At 38.3% G+C, this 19,931-nt stretch overlaps 1 protein-coding gene across 1 annotated transcript in view; it reads right to left on the bottom strand.

Moving 5' to 3' along the window:
- Positions 1–19,931, bottom strand: part of CFAP54 (cilia and flagella associated protein 54) — a 291,990-nt gene that overhangs the window by 67,894 nt on the left and 204,165 nt on the right. The window contains exons 52-59 of the mRNA XM_032416199.1: positions 16,563–16,668; positions 14,040–14,187; positions 13,060–13,217; positions 12,716–12,892; positions 12,488–12,614; positions 7,545–7,700; positions 5,874–5,979; positions 4,735–4,828 (exon numbers count right to left, since the gene is read on the bottom strand). Coding sequence (XP_032272090.1) covers positions 4,735–4,828; positions 5,874–5,979; positions 7,545–7,700; positions 12,488–12,614; positions 12,716–12,892; positions 13,060–13,217; positions 14,040–14,187; positions 16,563–16,668 — 1,072 coding nt within the window. The remainder of the gene's footprint in view (positions 1–4,734; positions 4,829–5,873; positions 5,980–7,544; positions 7,701–12,487; positions 12,615–12,715; positions 12,893–13,059; positions 13,218–14,039; positions 14,188–16,562; positions 16,669–19,931) is intronic.

The following is a 19,931-nucleotide window of genomic DNA, read 5'->3' as shown; positions in this document are numbered from 1 at the left end:
GCAGAATAAAACAAACAATAACAAAAGATATCTTTCTTTTACTTCAATAACAAGGAAAAAGAAAGTCAATGAATAATGCTGATGCCAGAGCAAGGAATACAATGTGCAAATGTGGCCTGGCCTAGATCAAGTGCTAAGATTGGTTGGAAATAGATGAAACCCGGAGAAGTCTGCCTATGGAGAATCTAAGCAACACCGCCCTGTCCCAAGATATGAAGACCCACTTGGGTTCTGGGGTAGCCCTTGCCAACTTACTGGCTATGTAAGTCTGGGCAATTTACTTAAATTCTGGAAACAATACTAACAGACATTAAATGAAGAATACATAATAACATTAAATAATTACAATGTAAGAACAATTAGTGACACAGACATTTAAAAAAGAAAGTTCATTTTGAATTGAGAGGGAGACTTTATTAAGAAGGTTGGACTTGAGTTCAAAATGGGAAAATGTGGACAGAGAAGAATATAAAGGGTATTTTTTTTAGATGGAGAAGGTGTTTAACACTGCATTTATGAGATTCTAGCTCATGCAAACAAACAAGAAAAAGAGGAAAATGCATCTAGATTCAAAATGAAGAAGTAAAATTGTATTTGTTTGCAGAAGACATGGTCCTATATGTAGGAAATCCCAAGAAACACACATACACACACACCTCTAGAATTAATAAATGTGCATAACAAGATCACAGGACACAAAATTCAATATTCATAAATCCACTGTATTTCTATGTATCATCAATGAACAATCTGAAAATGAAATGAAGAAAATATTCCACTCACAATAGAGATAAGCTTAACAAAAATGTACAAAATTTGTACACTGAAAAGTAAAAAGCATTATTGAGAGAAATTAATATCTAAATAAATGAAGGGACAGTTCATATTCATGAATTGGAAAATTCAATATTGTTAAGATGGCTACTGTCCCCAAATTGATTTACAGATTTAACACAATCTCTACCAAAATTCTGTTAGTTTGCAGAAATTGACAAGCAGCTCCTAAAATGTATATGAAAATGCAAAGAACTCAAAGTAGCCAAAATGATTTTGGAAAGGAAGAACATAGTTGGAGGACAGGTACTTTCCAATTTCAAAACTTACTGAAAGCTACAATAACCAAGAGGGTGGATACTCCTATAAAGGTAGACTTATAGATCATGGAATAGGATTGAAAGTCTAGGAATAAACATTTAGATTTATGATAATTAATTTTTGACAATGGTGTGCCAAGGCAAGTCAATGAAGAAAAGACAGTCTCTTGAACAACTGGTACTGGGACAGTTGGATATCTATGTGCAGAAGAAGAATTTAGATCTGTATACACTTTACACAAATATTAATTCAAAATGGGGATCATACTTAAATGTAAAAGCTACAACTATAAAACTTCTAAAAGAAAACATAGAAGAAAAGCTTCAACACCTGGGGTTAGGCGAAGAATTCTTAGATATGCAACCAAAAGCACAATATATAAAAGAAGAAAAATGAAAAATTGGAATCATTAAAATTTAAAACTTTGTCTCCAAAGACACTATTAACAATATGAAAAGACAAGCCACCAACTGGAGGAAATATTTGCAAATCAAGTATCTGATAAAGGACTTGAATCTAGAATATACATTTTAAAAACTCTTGTGATAAAAAAAAAAGACAGTTTAGGTTATGGGCAAAAGATCTGAATAAACATTTCCCCAAAGAAGATACAGAAATGATCAGTAAGTACATGAAAAGATCTCAATATAGACAGCTGGGAAATGCACACCAAAGCCACAGTGAGATACACTTCACTTCATAACCATTAGGATGGCTACAATCAATAATATAGATAATAACAAGTGTTGGCTAGGCTGTGGAAAAACTGGAACTCTTATTCACTGGTACAGGCACTTTGGAAAACAATCTGACAGATCATCAAAAGGCTAAACATAGAGTTAACATATGATCCAGCAATTCCATTCTTAGATATACACCCAAGAGAACTGAAAACATATGTTCACTTAAAAACTTGTATATAAATGTTCAAAGCAGCGTTAATCAAAATATCCAAAAAGTGGAAACAATTCATATATCCATCAACTGTTGAATGGGCAAAGAAAATACTATATATCCAAAAAGGGGACTACTAGTCAGCAATAAAAAGGAACAAACTACTGTTACATGCTACAATATAGGCGAACCTCAAGAACATAACGCTAAGTGAAAGCAGTAGTCACAGAAGACTATATATCGTATGATTCCATTTATATGGAATTCCATTATATGAAATATCCAGAGAAGGCCAATCTATGGAGATAGAAAACAAATTAATGGTTGCTTGGGGCTAGGGACTGCAAATGGGCACTAGGGATCTTGCTGGAATAATGGGAATGTTCTAAAACCGGATGGTGATGCCAGCTCCACAGCTCTGTAAAGTTGCTAAACATCTGTGAACTGCACTCTTAAAACAGGTTAATTTCATGAATGTAAATTATACCTCAATAAATTATACCTCAATAAATCTATTTTTAGTATGTGTGCTTGCTAATCTCTTTCTTTGAACTATTTTCCTCCTGCTTGACTACTTGGAAAACTTCTAGTCCTTCTTCAAAATTCATCTCATCTGTAAAACTTTCTCCCAGCATTCCGCCAAAGCAAAATTAGTTCCCACTTTGCTCCACTTCCCTACTTTGACATATCTTGATTACAGTCCTCATTAGATTTTGATACAATTATTTCTCTCCCTTGCTCCTCTGTGCTTCTTAGAGAAAGAGAGTAACATGCCTGGCATACATTAGGCACTCAGTAAGTATTTGGTTAATGAATGAATACATGTTCATGAAATAGTCAATTCCATTTAGCTAAAAAAAATAATTATTGAATACCTACTATATACAAAATAAAGATAAAATGGGAATGTTTAGCCAAAGTCATATATTGGTAGAGAACAGTGCACCCCTCTTTTTGAGTACTTATTATGTGCCATGCCTATTATCTTGTTTAAATCTCCTACCTATTCTAAGAGGTCAGTATCCTCTCATCTCCATCTCACAGATGAGAAAACTAGGCTTAGAAAGGCCCCAATCACCCTGCTGGTATGTCATGAAGCTAGGATTCAAACCCAAACCAGTGCTCTGGTCAGTCTGCTCTGTGGATTCTCCATAAAAGTGAAGCAATAGTGCTTTCTTTTAAGAGTTTATAAAGCATTGTCTTTATTAGGACAAACTTCTAATGTGGTATTTCAAAGGTGTCTGGATAAATTCTTGTTTGTCTTTGGCTGTTTTCTATGCTCCTAGTAATTGTATGACTTGCTAAAATATTTCTATTATGTCACACAAAAAATAATGTGATATTGTATGGAATTATGCTATTTTTTTCATTCAAATTCTACCTTATTCAAGCTCTTAATTATAAATACTTCTCCAGTAAAGGCCAAAAAGGTGATATATTATTATCCTAGCATCCTATTAATTTGCATTGTTACTTGCCATGGAAACAAAGATTTTTGTTTTCTCTTACTAGAAATAAACATGTTTATCACACCAGAAAAAGTTTTCTATGTAATTGTCTTGATAAAAAAAAAATAATAATAGCTGCTATATCCACCTAAGTAGCTACCATATGAATAATTCAAATGACTGAAAACCTGTTTGCCTAAAGGTTTTAAATCAAGTCTATGTTGTCTCAAAAATTAAAGATTTGACACCGAAATTTTCTGAAAAAAATCTCTTGGTGGGTCAAAGGATTACTTAATTGGGATGAATTATAAAAAGCCTACTGAAATTTAAAAAGTAAAAACTAAACATTACTGGGCTCATATATCTCCAATGCACCCACATCCTGCCCACAGGATCTCCCTCAGTCTAGACCCCTGGAATTCAAGTGTGGCCCCCAGACCAGCAGCAACAGCATTTACCTGGAGCTCCTTAGCAATGCCAAACCTCAAGACCCCAAACCCAACTTACCAAATCAGATTCTGCATTTTCACAGGATCCCCAGAGATGCTTCTGCCCCTTAGTTTGGAAGCACTGCTCTAGATAGATGCATGATGCAGATGATAAGCCTCTGCAACTCTCCTCATCCAACAAATCCCACCTTGAACCTGATGTCTTCCCAACAGAATCATTCACAGTCCCACCACCCGAAGTTCTTTCCTAATCCCCCATTTCACCACCTAAATCATCCCCCTTCCTTCTCTCCCCTCCCTCCCTCCCACCTTTCTTCTTCTCGCTTCTTCCTTTACTGGTTTATTGTCTGTCTGCCTCTACTAAAAAGGTAAGCTCCATGAGAACAAGGACGAAGTTTGTCTTAATCACTGTTTAATAACCTTCCAGAACATTGTCTGGGTCATAGTAGATGTTCAATAGGCATGTGATGAATAAATGAATGACTCTATCAAAAGGTGATCTGTTTGTACACCATATCAGGGATGAAAATCTTACTTGTCCATCTGCTTAACCAGTATATCATTTCTTGTAATTTCCTGATTAATATTAATACCTTAGAGTATTTACACACACCTACATTTCATGTATAACATTTTAACAGGTAAAAATGTCCACCTGAACTCTATTTCCAGAGCCTTATATAAAATATCCAAAGAAGTATCTAAACATGAGTGTGACTATAAAGTAATGAATTAATTTCTCCAAGTCATACAGGAAAATCAGTCTCATTAGTTCTATAGCACATTGTTACCAAAATAGCAAGTTCAAAGATAATTAACTTAAGATTTCTAATAAAATAGTTTATTACCTTAAGTGTTAATGGTGATATTGAAAGTTTGTTTTTTGGCTTCCTCATATGTAAAAATAACAGGGCCATTTCTAAGTAGGAGTCTCTTATCAACCTAAAATTATATAACATTGTACTTATTAAATAGCTTTACCATTCATAATCATTTTGCATCATTTTCCACAATTTCTGAGCTAATGAAAGGGAAAAATAGAAAAAACCAGTATCTGTCCCAAACTCACACCTTCTTTTCATAGCACTTTTGGCATAGACACCAGTACCTTCCTCCCTACTGAAACTGGAAGCTCTTGAAGAGACATTCTACCCTGTCCTGCGCTGGCAACACTCCATGACATGACTGCTCTGAAGCCCAGCATCAAGACCATTCTAGAATAGTCCAGCCCACAAGGCACTAAAGAAGTGAACGTCAGGGCTGAAGGAATCTGCCTTGCAAAGCAGATCTCTCTTTCTATCCTCCTACACTAATTAAAATAGAAAGAGACACACAGAGTTATGCAGAAAGCAGTGATTTGGTATGGGTTAGGTCTGTGTGTTCGCTATCAAACCTGTCAGTTGAGGCCATTTAAATCAGTATAGTTTGCATCTAGTAGATGATCAATAAATGACAGCAATCATCATCATCACTCTTCTCATGGCTAAAATAGCCACAATAAAATTATATGAATGTATTATGCAAATATGTATTGTACGTAAGTTATAAATATAGGTATGCTTGTTCTCAAACTTAAGATGATTTTTATATAGAATTAAGTTGGCCAGCCCTGGTCCTGTTGACATAGTGAACATCCACATAAATCCTTTCTAGATAAAATTTCACATCCATGGGAGGCTGCTAGAATCCTGGGACAGACAGGAGATCGATGTGAGTAAAGACTAGAAGCAAATTCACAGTCCAGTATGCCACCGTGATAACTGCCATCATCAACCATCACTGTAAACAAGGCCTTGGGTCAGAGCCACGGTCAACAATCTTGAAAAGGAAGTCAGTAAACCTGTTGGACAATGGACCCCAGTGAATGAGTCCTGCGGTGGGAAGGGGGTCTCCCAGTCATCCCAGCCTTGAATGTTCAATGTACTACCAAAACATGGGGCTTAAATCAAAACATATACTGTTATAAAGATGGAAAGTTTTTTTTTACCCTGAGTTTTGATCATTTCTCAAGCTTAGCTGTATAGCTTCAAATAAACTCTCAAGTTGTAAACTTGGAGATTTCTCTTCCATCAATATTTGACGTTCTATTTTGCCTGAAAGAATAAAAAAAAAATACACAAAAATGGTTTTCCCTTTTTCTATCATTTAGAACTTCAGAATAAATATTTCATGCTGGAACTTCAGAAAACTGGATGTTCTGTCCTTTTTGCCCATCTGTCTGTTGTTTTTGCTGTAAGGTCAGCTAATAGTGAAAGATCTTCTGCTTCCTTCCCCAGGAGTCTCCAGGCTCGCCCTGCCTTTAGTTAGCAACATTGAGTCAAAGCCTCCTTTGGGGGCTTCCAGACACAAATGTTCTTATCTTATTTTTCTATTTCCTTACTTTGTACTTTCCTTTCCTCTGTAGGGCTCATTCCCTTTGTCTACATCCATGTCCTCTTTCCTCTGTCTAGTATTGCAGATATCATAGAAAACATCGCTGTTAAAATAAATCCTAAAAAGTCAACAAACACTTGAAAACAATCACAAATGATCCAAATGCTTTAGGGCTCACCCAGCTCTCCGGCCTCATGGTGAGCCACAGCCTTCACTGGAATGGCACTTCTGTACCCAAAAGGGCAAGAAAGGGAAATCTTTTATCACTATGAAAATGATTCACAGTTTTCATGCAGCATGTGAATACGGCACAAAGCCTCCCAGTGTTAAGTTCACATCTAGGTACTATCATTTAGTAGCTGCTGACCTAGAGAAAGTTACTCAACCAGACTGTACCTCATTTTCCTCATCCATCAACTAGGATTGCCATGCATATCCTGTAGAGCTGTTGTAAGAATCAGCAATATGAGATGTTAAATACTGGCTACTACAGTGCCTTGCATCTAGTAGATGATCAATAAATGACAGCAATCATCATCATCACTCTTCTCATGGCTAAAATAGCCACAATAAAATTATATGAATGGGGGCGCCTGGGTGGCTCAGTTGGTTAAGTGACTGCCTTCGGCTCAGGTCATGATCCTGGAGTCCCTGGATCGAGTCCCGCATCGGGCTCCCTGCTCGGCAGGGAGTCTGCTTCTCCCTCTGACCCTCCCCCCTCTCATGTGCTCTCTCTCTCTCTCTCATTCTCTCTGTCTCAAATAAATAAATAAAATCTTTAAAAAAAAAAAAAATTATATGAATGGATTATGCAAATATGTATTGTACATAAGTTATAAATATAGGTATGCTATAGCCTCTTGATTTAAGTGGGTTTGTATCTTTTATAGAAATTAACTAAAATGCCTAGCTAAAGAATGAAATCATGCATAAAAAATGTCTTCCAAGCATTATTGAAGAAACATTATTTATAGCTAATTGGCCAATGATGACATTTTTGAGTCAAACATGAAATTTTGCATAAGGAGGGTCAATTATAATCATAAAAGAAACTAAGAAGTAGCACTTTCTCTCCCTTTCTTGATACAAACTTAAAATAAGCAATGTTCTCTTTATCCCAAACTAAGTCTGGCAGAAGTACCAATGTCTTTGCATCACTAGGCCCTTTGTAAAATCTGTTCTTTTTATAGTCACTGACCAGGTTTTCAAGAAGTCTATTGTTAATAGGAAAAAAAAAAAAAATTCCACAAACTTTATCATAGTTCTGACCCCAAGTACATCTTACCTTTCTGAAAAAGAATTTCAGCTTCCACCTCATGTTCTTCTGTTGCTGATACCTGACAGAGCTTCAGTGCTATTTCAAAAAGATGAAGGGCAGGGAACCACTTCGAGGGATCCTTCTTTTTACTGGTATAATATACTTGCTTGGCCATTGTATGTCCTACAAGGAATAGGTTGTTCATAACAAGCCTCCAAGTTACCAGACCTCTCTCACCACCAGTTCTATTAAGAACTCTGGTAGTCTTTACTTTTTAGTATCTAAGAAATATTTTCTTAAAACTCAATACCCAAATATTTCAATGAACTATAACAGTAGCCCTTTGCAACTTTATCTTTGATAAATTTTGGCATTTTCTCATTTTTAAAATGAAGGATAATTTCTCCAGTCTCTTTCAGTTCTAAAATTTCATTATGTTCTACAAAACAACTGTGTTCCTAAGATGAGGTTGTTAGCAGGGAAACATCTGGAAGTTTTATGAAGTTTTATATTGTTCCCAATAAAAATTTGCATGTATTAATAGGCAGTAATTTTGTTTCTATTCAGCTCTATTGGAGGTTGCTTGCTATGCATATTTTGTCATTGCAACTAGATGGAAAAAGCCATTTGGATAAGGGCCATGTGCTGTACTTCTCGTGTGGTCCCATCATCACTTAACATAACGAAGGGCTGCTGTATTCTTGAAGAGGCATTAGATTTAATCTGCATGCCCTCACAGACAGACAGACAGACAGATATCTATTTAGCATGTATTTTCCAATGCTGGATAAAATGGGAGGCACTGGAAAAAAAAATGAGAAAAGAGAAAAATAAGAGCTCAGGTTTATTAAGTGCTTTCTACAATCCAGGTACCCTCCCAAGGACTTAAGTATTTTCTCATGTAATCCTCCCAACTCCGGCTGGATTTCATTAGTACACTACCTTTACAGAGGAGAAGGCAGTGCAGAGTGAGGTTTGAGTAATTTGCCCAACATCACGTGACTAGTAAGTAGCTGGGCTGTGATTAGAACCGAGGCAAGTCAGGCTCCAGGACCCACACTCTAAACTATGACAAGAGTCAGATCGTGGAGCTTAGTGTTTAATGGGGAATGAGAATGTCCTGAGCAGCAATTAAAATACTGTGTGGTCAACTATGTGGCAGGGAAAGCACAGGGTGATGTGGTGGCAGGTTACAGGGGCCTTCGCCCAGACCCCAGAAAGGCTAGGGAAGCCTTCCCAGGGAATGTGGCTCTTGGGGCTGGCAGCTGATGATCGCCTTGTCTTTTGGTAATTTTACAAAAGGAAAATGTTGGGATAAAGAGTAGAAGGCAGTGGGGGAAAATACTTATCGATGGGAAAGTTCAACAGCACAGTGGAGAAATATAAACAGGAAGGTAGTGTGGGATTGCGGAATGATACAGTGGCTGGGTCCCAGCTGAAGCACTGGGTTCGAGCTGGTCACTGGTGCTACCATGTCATTTGAGGCCTTGAACAAGTCCCAACATGCCTCTTGGGTCTTGAGTGTCTTCCTCTGAAAAATGAGGCAGTAGAACTAGAAAATATCTAAGGTCCCTTTGGGTTCTGAAATTTTCAATTCCAAAATGCTATGCCCTACAAAGAGTTTTCAAGAAACCAAGAACTTTTTGTAAATTTTCAGTTGAGAAATGAAAGGAAGGATGGTGGAAAAAGTGTATCTCTCCCTCTTTCTCTCTCTTATCCAGGGAGATGGTATGGAGCCCTGACTCTGGACAAGGCAGGTTGGTAGCACGCTGCTGAGAAGATGGAGATGAAGAAACCGAGCCTTGCTTCCAGGGTGCTCCCAGGAGAGCAAGGAGGCCAGGCAGGGAACAGTGAGAATCGCTACCACCTATAAAGCTGTTAGAACAAACTAGGTGCCCTTCTAACAAGGTACACACTCGCTTCATCCCACAACAAGCCTGTGAGATTGGTATTTTTCTTAACCACATTTTATGAGAGAAGAAACTGAAGCACAGAGCAGTTCAAGTGACCTGCTCAAAGAAAGTGGACCAGAAATCTTTCTCCAGAGTCCGTGCTCTTCACCCCAACAGTGACCAATTGTGAGTAAATCCCAGGCAGGGATATGCTAACATCATCTGTCCAATACAACCTCATATTTCAACACAGCTCCTATTTTTATGTGTCTCACTTCTTGTTTCAAATTATACTACAGCTATTTATTAATATAAGACAATAATATCAAGTATCTTCATGTAATTTAAGCAGGTATATATATGTACTATATATGAAGTATGTATTATATATAATAAAGTATTAATATACAATAAAAGTACTTGAATTGTCTTCTAGATTTTTGTGAAAATTAGGAAGAGACTTGTTACAGAAATTACCGACAGTTTCCTTTCTCTGTCTCCCTAACTGGATAACGGGCTCTGTGAGGGCAGAGATGGTGACTGGTTCCCTCTTACATCCCCACTCCCCAGCATCATTCTTGCAACTTTCTTCACTCCTATTATACAATTAATCAGTAATCTACTTTTTCATCTTATGAGAAAGCTCAAGGTTTTGCCATTAATTGGAAAAATAATCTCAAGTAACCATGATGTTTATTTTTGGTTTTATAAAAATAATCTCAAAGTGCCTTTTTCTGTCAGAGGCTTTCACAAAGAAAAAACAATTACTTGAGTGGCTCTATTCTTGTGATGCAATCTATATGCTCACTATAAAGGAAAACTGTCGAGAAAGCATCAGATCAGATGATTTTATGCTTCATAATATTGAAGTGCTCCTGTTTCCAATAAATATCAACTCTGTGAAAAAAAAGTTGTGAAACTGATGTTATTTTGACAGAAAATCTGCTTTTGGTTTTGTTTTTTAAGTCTGTATTTAATATAATATAACAGAAAGCAAGCTGTTCTGCCTCAAGTGAGTCTAAAAAATGGTGGCACTATTGTCACTGAGTGGTGACACATCTTCAAGATTAGGAAGTCATGAAAGCAGAGAATACATTTGATTTAACACAATCTGTACTTTAAGCTCTTGTAGCAATCGAATATACTGATAATATAACAAATTGTGGACTAAAAATGCACAAAAATAGCTCTCCTGGGATCAAATTGCTGGAAGGAATTCTAGAGATCAGCTAGGCCAGCCAAATTTCATAAATAAGGCAACTCAACAATGTAGAGGTGATGCAATTTACTCAAAATAGCAAAATTCCTATCTGATGATGATGATGATGATGATGAATCATATAATAATAATAATAATCAATAATCATGAGCGGGAGGAGCAGAAGGGAGAAGATTCTGGACAGATGATGATCTGACCACACCTCTGTTGCCCTCCCTTCTCCATCCCAGTCCAACCATCAGCCTCTCCTAAGCTGAGCAGCCGCTGGTACAGGAGGTAAATGGGCCCCAAGAGGTGAAGGGTAATGTTTCAAAATGTAGGTTTTATTATTGTTCAGGTGTGATGAGGTCAGCAGGCCAGGTGACAACTACCACTGAAAAGATAGTTCCTTACTTACACTTCCCAAGAGGATGGGGCACACCACACCATAGAGAAAAGCACAAAAGTCAGTCAGGAGCAAGGGGAAAATGTGGACAAGAACTTTTATTCTGGATTTTAGGGAGGGGTCATTAGGTTAGGGTAAGCAGGCTAAGCAGGTTTAGGATTGGCTAGTTTGAGTAATTTCAGTGGGCTCTGCTAGTAGTCTGATACCTGTCCCCAGGGTGATTAGGGCAGGAAAATAGTGCCTCAGCAACGTGTCAGAGCCCAGCAAAGGACAATAAGGCAGCCCAAAAACGGTTCAGAGGATGGGCTCTGGAATAATTTGCATATAAAAGGCATGCTTACAGGACAGTGGCTTGCTAATCTCTAGGAATTGGCTAGCCCTGGGAAGTCCCTCCCTGGTCAGCAGGGCCCCAGATGTCAAAGCCTCAGAAATACAGAAATTAAAAAGGCATGATTAATATAGGTTAGAACAGAGAGCTGCTACCATGTTTTCTGCCCTCTGCGCTGGGCAAAAGCTGGGGAGCTAGAGGTAGGCAGCCTTGGGTCAAAGACCAGAGACGGTGTCCTAGAGAAAGCTTGAAAAATCTGTGAGCTCCTGAGGAGGACAGTACCGGTTGGTCCCACTTTGGTTCCCAAGGGCTGTACGCCTCCTATTTCCTGCTCCAACAACTCCCATTAGGTGCACTTGTGGCTGGCTCCAGGCTACCCTCCAATCTAGGCTTCACCCAGCAGCCAGGGTAATCTTCTGAAACATAAACCATCCCAGCTCACCTCCTCCCATGAGGCGGCTCCTAGTCCACTCCCATCAGGCTGCACTGGTTTCCCAAAGTTCTAGAATAGGTCAAGCGTGTCCTGACCTCAGAACCTACAACTCAAGGCTCTCTCTGCCTCTACCGTGCAGAACTAGTCACTTGCAGTTTAAGGTTTAGGGTTAAATACCACTTCCCCAGAGTGCTCTGCCCCAATGACTCGCTCCCTTCATTATTCTTTATCAGCAGAATTCATCCACATCTTTCATAAAACTGACCACGATTTATAATTACATACCTATACATAATTCAGTACCAGACATAAGCTTTCTATATCCTCACTGATTTTCTGTCTGGTAGTTATCAAATAAACATTTTATTTTATACAATATTTATCTTATTAAAATGTTTACAAAATTTTAGAAATATTTTACAAATGTTAATATTTATAATATAATATGCACTTCTCCATATGGTTTGTTTACTTGCTTATTTCTGTCTCCCACACTAAGATCAGGGACTATCTCCATTTAATCTCCAGTGACTTCCCAGGACCTCACACAGAGTCTGGCATATGGTAAATAATCAAAAACTATTTGTTAAAATAAACGGAGCCTAGGTATTCATAAATATTGCCCCATTTGAATGCACTCCTATGACAACGTGCCTGAAAATGAAAATTTTTCACCAGTGACTTGAGAGTAATACATGTTTAAGTGTTCTTACCAATTCTCATTTTTGTCTTGGCCAATAACATGACATGAGGAAGATAGATATTTTTCAAAGGCTGTAATGGACTTGCATAGTCAGTGTTTGATAAAGGAAATTCAATTGTCTCTCCAAAAGTTAGCATCTGTAAAAGGAACGTTGTAGTTAGTAACTAGCTAATGTGGTTTGGAATAAGAAGACAGAAAAATAAGTTTCTAAGTCTTGAGGATACAAAAGCATGCTTACCTGTTCAATAAGAATGTTGTGAGACTGAATCAACAAATGTAATTTTTCTGTTTTTAAAGGAGTTTCCTCGAATTTCTCGGCTTTTGTTAAGTCATCCAGCAAAAGCATGCTTCTCACCAGGGTTAAATGAGATCGAGGAGAAATAAATTCACTTTCTTCAAGCAAATGTATTATCGCCTATTAAAATAAAGTTATTCCTTTTGATAGTCCCATTTCCAATTCACTGAAACAAGAGCTAGCCAAACTGTTATGCATTCAGCACCTAATGGAATTTAAAATTCTCTCCTTTTGTTCTAATCAGAATCAGTAGTTAAATATCAATGTGAGTGGGGTTTCCTTCCTACCTGAAGGTTGGTTATGATGTCTGCCTTTAGATGCTTTTCTTGGAGGCCAATGCTTACAGCTTGCATCAAGAACTCGGCCTCTAGCTCCCTGTCGCCTGCACTTTTCGCCTCCTCGCACACTTCATTGATGAGGCTGACGTAATCGATCATATCGTCTTCTAAAGTAAATAAATGCAGTTATTTAAAGTACCCTCGGAAAGTAAGAAATTACATACGCGTAACACCCCCAATGTTCATCACAGGAATATTGTATAATACAGAAGGACAGGAAGATATAAAGATGGAAAACAGACTCTACACGAAACATGAAAAATAAATGTGTTGCAATTTGGGAGAAAGTACTTTAGGGTACTCTAGTGCTGCAAAAGTAAGGATGCTACCTGAAAAAAATTAATGTGGAAGATGGATAGAGATGGGTGGATAGACAGATTTACAAATAGATACTTATCAGTCACTGTAAGAACATGTATATGTGCCAGGCTATAATCTAAAACTTTATAAATTTAACCCATTTAAGACTGATAATAACCCTAAGAAGGAGGTACAATTATTTCCTTTTTTACTGAGGAGTAAACTGAGGCATAGGGGGATTAAGAGACTTGACCAAGATCACACAGGGAGAATATGGTGGACCAAACATTTGAACCCAGAACAAGTACCTGGAGCCAAAGTCTGTGCTCGGGACCCCTACATTATGCTGCCTCCCTCAATGACAAGAAGACCTGCACGTTAGTATTTTGATCTCCCTGCCTGGTCTGCATACATCAGAAACCTAGATGCCATTTTCAGTGATACAAGGGACTACTGACATGATTATTCTTGTTTAAGGACATGAATTTTTTTATTCTGGAAACAGATCAAGCTATAAAGTTAGAAAATGTTCATGTTATAATAATAAAATGTATCTCAATAAAACCTCCATTACCTGAGTAAAACTAATGTTTATGAAAACTTGGCTTAAGAAAATAGGATATTTGTACCTGTCACCATTCCAATGCCATGAATCTGTGCAACAAATGCAGTCACCAGTGCTAAGCGGCACCTCAACCAGAGATGAATGTTGAAATATTCTCGAGAATTTAGGGAAACAGGATCTAAAAACTCGTTATCATCTTTATTTTCAGTAGCCTAAACAATACAAAAATGATGGTTATCTTGCCATTTAATAATGTTAAAGGTCTAGCCTAATGCTAAATGTTAAGAGAAGTGTCTGATATCATTTAATACTATTAAATTTTTAATTTTGGAAATCTGTCTTGCACATTCTATAAAATATGAAAAATACACACACAAAATAAAATCATTCACAATCCCGCCATCCTCTATTAATATTTGGTTATACTGATTTTCAACTTTTTTCTTTCTACACCCATTGTAGAAAATAGTTTTGCACTCTGAATTTTTCATTGCAAATTATATTATCAGCGGTGTCTATGTCTTCAAAAATTTTGTAAACATTATCTTAACGGCTGAAAAAAATTAAATAATGCTGGTTAATACTTATTGAGTACTTATTATGTTCCAGGCACTATGCCAAGTATCTTATACACATTATCTTATTTGATCCTCCCAAAAAGCCAAAGAGGAGTTATTATTTCTCTTTTACAGATGTGAGAATGGAGACCTAGGAAGATTAAATATTTGCTTAAACCTGTACCTCTGAAACAAATAATATATTATATGTTAAAAAAAAAAAAAAGACGATAGCAGGAAGGGAAAAATGAAGGGGGGCAAATCGGAGGGGGAGACGAACCATGAGAGGCTATGGACTCTGAAAAACAAACTGAGGGTTCTAGAGGGGAGGGGGGTGGGGGGATGGGTTAGCCTGGTGATGGGTATTAAAGAGGGCACGTTCTGCATGGAGCACTGGGTGTTATACACAAACAATGAATCATGGAACACTACATCAAAAACTAATGATGTAATGTATGGTGATTAACATAACATAATAAAAAAAAAGAAGAAAAAAAAATATTTGCTTAAACTCCATTACGTTTTGGCAGAGGTAGGATTCAAACTTGTGTCCTTCTGAATTTAGAGCCCCCAGTCTTAATCCACTGTTGTATGTTGCTCATGTTCCAAACATGTATTATAAATGATTTCCCATCTTCATTACTGTACTTTACAAAGGGTTGACCAATGTTCAGAGCTCCTGAGAGGGAAGGACAAAGGCAAGTTTTCCCAAGTGGGGGTGGGGAATCCATTTTAGACATTTGGGAACTTTAAAATCATCTAGAAAATGCCCATTTGTTCTAGGAATTTCCTGCTATGCATCTCTGACAGCTCCAACCAATCGGCAACATGTAATATCAAGGAGCGGCCATCAGGACTTGGGGGAGGCTGGAATGTGGAGAGACAGGTGGGAAGCACAGAAGAGGAGGGTAAGCCAGCACTGGGAACAGAGTAAGAAGTGAACAGAGGCCTCAAGGCAGAACGGTGACTAGAATGGGCACATCAAGTACTCCAGAAGTCTAGGATTTAGATTAGCAATACAGGACAAAATGCCTATCCACACACCTTAATCTCTCAGCACTTACAGTTCCTGTGACTACTGAAGAGCCACGTCACACTTAATCTGAATCAGGATTTCTCAACCTCAGCACTATGGGTAGCCGTGGAGGACGTTATAAGTTTAGCAGCATCCCTGACCTCCATGCACTAGATGACAGGAGCACCCTCTCTACTTGTAACAACCGAAATGTCTCCAGATGTTGCCAAATAACCCCTGGGAGGCAAAATAGCCCCCAACTGACAACAATTCCTCTAAGTCAATTTTTGAATTAGATTGCTTTTCAGCATTTTTATTGCTTTTAATATAGTAAGAAATGAGTTTCTATTTAGGATAATTAGTTTTGCTCATTTGTAATGACACTAGATATTAGCAATTTTATTAGTAAAGCTTAAAATAATGAGCAAGGATTCTGTGATGAATCTTTATGTTTTAATCCTAAACAACCCCTTTTTATTAAATTACTTGGTCTTATCAAACTCCAACAAAATGTCAAAGAATTCATGACACCATCGTCAAAGAGATTTCAGAGCTTTAATGTGGAAGAATTATCTATGGGAAATCCAAGGTAGAAAATAACGCAGGTGTCATACTGGTGATGCTGAAGTAATAAATTCAAAAGTGAAATGAAGAGCCAAATAAAGTGAAACAACTTTATTTGCTAAAGAAATCAGATCTAGAATACTGGAATGATATATCTGGCGGGACCTTAGTCATTATTACATTCAATTCCATCAGTTCACAGATGAGATTTAAATGAAAAATTAAAATTTTTAATTAAAAAAAAATTTTTTTTAAAGTTTAAGGGACTTGCCCAAGTATACCACTAAATGAAGAGCATAAGTGGGGCTTCAACACTTACCTTTTTACTCTGAATTCAAAGTTTTTTCTACTTTACCCCTTTATTTCATCCAAATAATTAGACAATTTCCTAGCATGCTAACAGTTATTATATAGTAAGTATTGTAAAGAGAAACATTAAATTCATACATACAGAAGCTCCTGGAGAGACAGAATTCTCTGTGTCATCTTGTACTCCCTTCTTTTTAAAAAGTTTTGAATCCTGGAGAAGTCTAAGCGTAGAAAATACTATTGCAGCACTAAAATAGAAAATATATTTTAAATCTTATTAGTACTGACAATCTCATTAATAAAATGAGCACATATGCATTTCATATGTATCACAATGTGGTTCTCCAGTCTTACAGGGTTATAGAACTTTGTTACTTAAAGCTATACATTTGGAAACTCTTACACTAAATTATTGCTTAATCAGTGTCTAGAAGTACCAGAAGGCAGATGTACTAAACTAAGAAAACAGAAGTTAGGAGATAGGAATTCTCCTGACTTCCTGTTGCTCCATACATAAGTTTGTCTGCACTTTAAACCAATTTATAACTGATATCACACTTCTTCAAAATACCTTAATAACATATATCGAGAGACTTCTTCTTTTGAAAATCTATTCCAAAATGAAATCCAAAATGCAGAACAAGCTGTATACCTGAAGATGCTTTGTAGCATTATTTTATAACATGGGAAGAACTGGGCGAAAGCCAAATGGACAATATACCTATCTACCTAAGTCCCCACTTGAATAGTTAATAATCATATTTAACAGGTGTTATAGGTTGAACTGTGTCCTCTCAAAAAAAAAAAAAAGAAAGAAAGAAAGAAAGGGGGCGCCTGGGTGACTCAGTTGGTTAAGCATCAGACTCTTGATTTTGACTCAGGTCATGAACCCAGGGACATAAGACTGAGCCCTATGTTGGGCTCTGCGCTCAGCGGGGGTTCTGCTTGAGATTCCCTCTCTCCCTCTCCCTGCGCCCTTCCCCCAGTTCAGGTGCATTCTCTCTCTCTCTTTCTCTCTCTCAAATAAATAAATAAAATCTTTTTTTTTAAAAAAAAAGGTATGTTGACGTCCTAACCCTCAGTACCTCAGAATGGATCAAGTTAAAATGAGGTCATTAGGGTGGACACTATTCCAATATGACCGCTGTTTGTATAAAAAGGGAAAATTTGGACAGAGAGACAAATATACACAGAGGGAAGGTGACACGAAGACACACAGGGAGAAGACAGCCACGTGACTGGAGTGGTGCCTTTACAAGCCAAGGAATGCCAAGGATTACGGGCAAACACCAGAAGGTACATGAAGCAAGGAAAGCTTCTCCTCTAGAGCCTTCAGATAGAACCTGGCCCTGCTGACACTTTGATCTTGGAGCACTGACTCCAGGACCATGAGACAATAAAATTCTGTTGGTGCTTTGTTATGGTGGCCCTAGGAAACTGATAGAATAGGTTAAAAGCAGGTCCCCTGGCTTTTGCCTCCTACACCAAACCTGCCCCTCTTCCCTTGTCTTCCATCCCAGAGGGAGAGTCCAGATCACCATTGCTTCCTCACTAACTCATGCTCTATATTCAATCCATCAGCAAGTTCTGTCAGCTTCGCCTTCAACATATGGGTACCAGCCAGCAGCTCCTCACCTCCTCCAGGGCTAGTGCCTTCATCCAAGCCACCATGATCTCCAGGCTGCATGAATGGGAGCTTCCTGACCGGCCTCCTTCTCTGGCTCTTGTCCCTGCAGCCCTGTTCTCCACACAGCGGCCACAGCGACCCCATCAAGAGGCAAATCAGATCCTACCACCTCCCTCCATATATATTTCAGAGGCCCCCTGTGTCCCTGGACTGTGGTCGGTACACTTCTTCCTATGGGTCAGTTACTGAGGTTTCTGGCCGAGTATATGCTCAGCTTCATACGTGTCCATGGATGCTTGTGAGAAGGTACAGTGTTTGTAGGTTCCCAGAGTGTGTACATATGCTCAACTTTTAAATTATATTTTTAAACCCTCTTCTTTTCTGTCTGTATGTTGTATTAAAAGCTGAAAACAGGGGCACCTGGGTGGCTCAGTCGTTAAGCTTCTGCCTTCGGCTCAGGTCATGATCCCAGGGTCCTGGGATCGAGTCCCATATCGGGCTCCCTGCTCTGCGGGAGGCCTGTTTCTCCCTCTCCCACTCCCCCTGCTTGTGTTCCCTCTCTTGCTGTGTCTCTCTCTGTCAAATAAATAAATAAAATCTTAAAAAAAAAAAAAAAGCTGAAAACATTGTGCTAACACACATATTCTGTCCACAGAGATTTTCTCTTTCTTTTTTTCTCCACAATCCTTTAAAAAAACAATAACTGGCATTTACTGAGTGTTTACCACCTGTCAGGTGCTGTGTTAAGTGCTTTGTGTGAATTACTTAATCTCCACCACAAACCTACAAGGTAGATATTATTATCATTACTTGATAGATCAGGAAATAGAGACAGAAATATTAAGTGCCTTGCCTAAGGTGACACAGCTAATAAGAAGAGGCAGGATTAGAACCCAGGCAACTGGCCCGAGCCTGCACACTTCACTGCTGCCGATAGCGTGGCCTCCGTCTTTCCACAGTTCTAACAAGTTTGGTTTGGTTTTGGTATAGTGTTACTCGTTGCCATGTTTATGGCGGCTACATAGTCATTGTTGACCGCACCCTTCATCAACACAGAGGCCCTCTCTGTCCACTTGACTGCCTTTTGCTTTGCATTCTACTCTGCAGACTTCATGAAATAGTATCATTCTAAGGATTAAATGAGGTATTGGTTTTTTCACTTGTTCTCCTATTGGCAAGGAACAAATCTAAGGACTGCGGATACAGTTGCTGTCTTCACGGAGTTGACCTTCTGGTAAGAGTGGGGTGTGCTTAGCACGTAGGAGTACTTAGCAGATACATGATGCTCAGTGCACACTAGCTGTACTCATTTCGTGTATCAAGTGGGCCAGGCATATGGGGGGGAACCAAGCTGATTTTCTTCTATGTTAGTAACTAGAATATAAAGCTTCCTGCAATTATTGAATTTTAAATTCCCAAGATTCTACTGAGTCATTAAAATGGTTTAGATATTTGTAGAATATTTTCTAAGGTATGATTTGTGATTATATAACCTTACTGGTTTTTATTTAAAATAAAACTAAACAGGGGCACCTGGGTGGCTCAGTTGTTAAGCGTCTGCCTTCGGCTCAGGTCATGACCCCAGGGTCCTGGGATCGAGCCCCGCATTGGGCTCCCTGCTCCGCGGGAAGCCTGCTTCTCCCTCTCCCACTCCCCCTGCTTGTATTCCCTCTCTTGCTGTGTCTCTCTCTGTCAAATAAATAGATAAAATCTTTAAAATAAAATAAAACTAAACAAACAGCAAGAAAACAACAAAAGATGTAACACAGATTGAGTACGTATATGCGAATGCAATTTCCTCTCCCTGACACCCTTCCCCACTCAAGCGTTCACACCAGTTTCAAAGGCCCCTTGTTTCCTGCGCAGCTTCAGAGGTGAGCACTG

The sequence above is a fragment of the Phoca vitulina genome, unplaced genomic scaffold (assembly GCF_004348235.1).
Source record: "Phoca vitulina isolate PV1807 unplaced genomic scaffold, GSC_HSeal_1.0 scaffold19, whole genome shotgun sequence".
Classification (NCBI taxonomy): Eukaryota; Metazoa; Chordata; class Mammalia; order Carnivora; family Phocidae; genus Phoca; species Phoca vitulina.
This window is presented reverse-complemented; position numbering and strand designations above follow the sequence as displayed.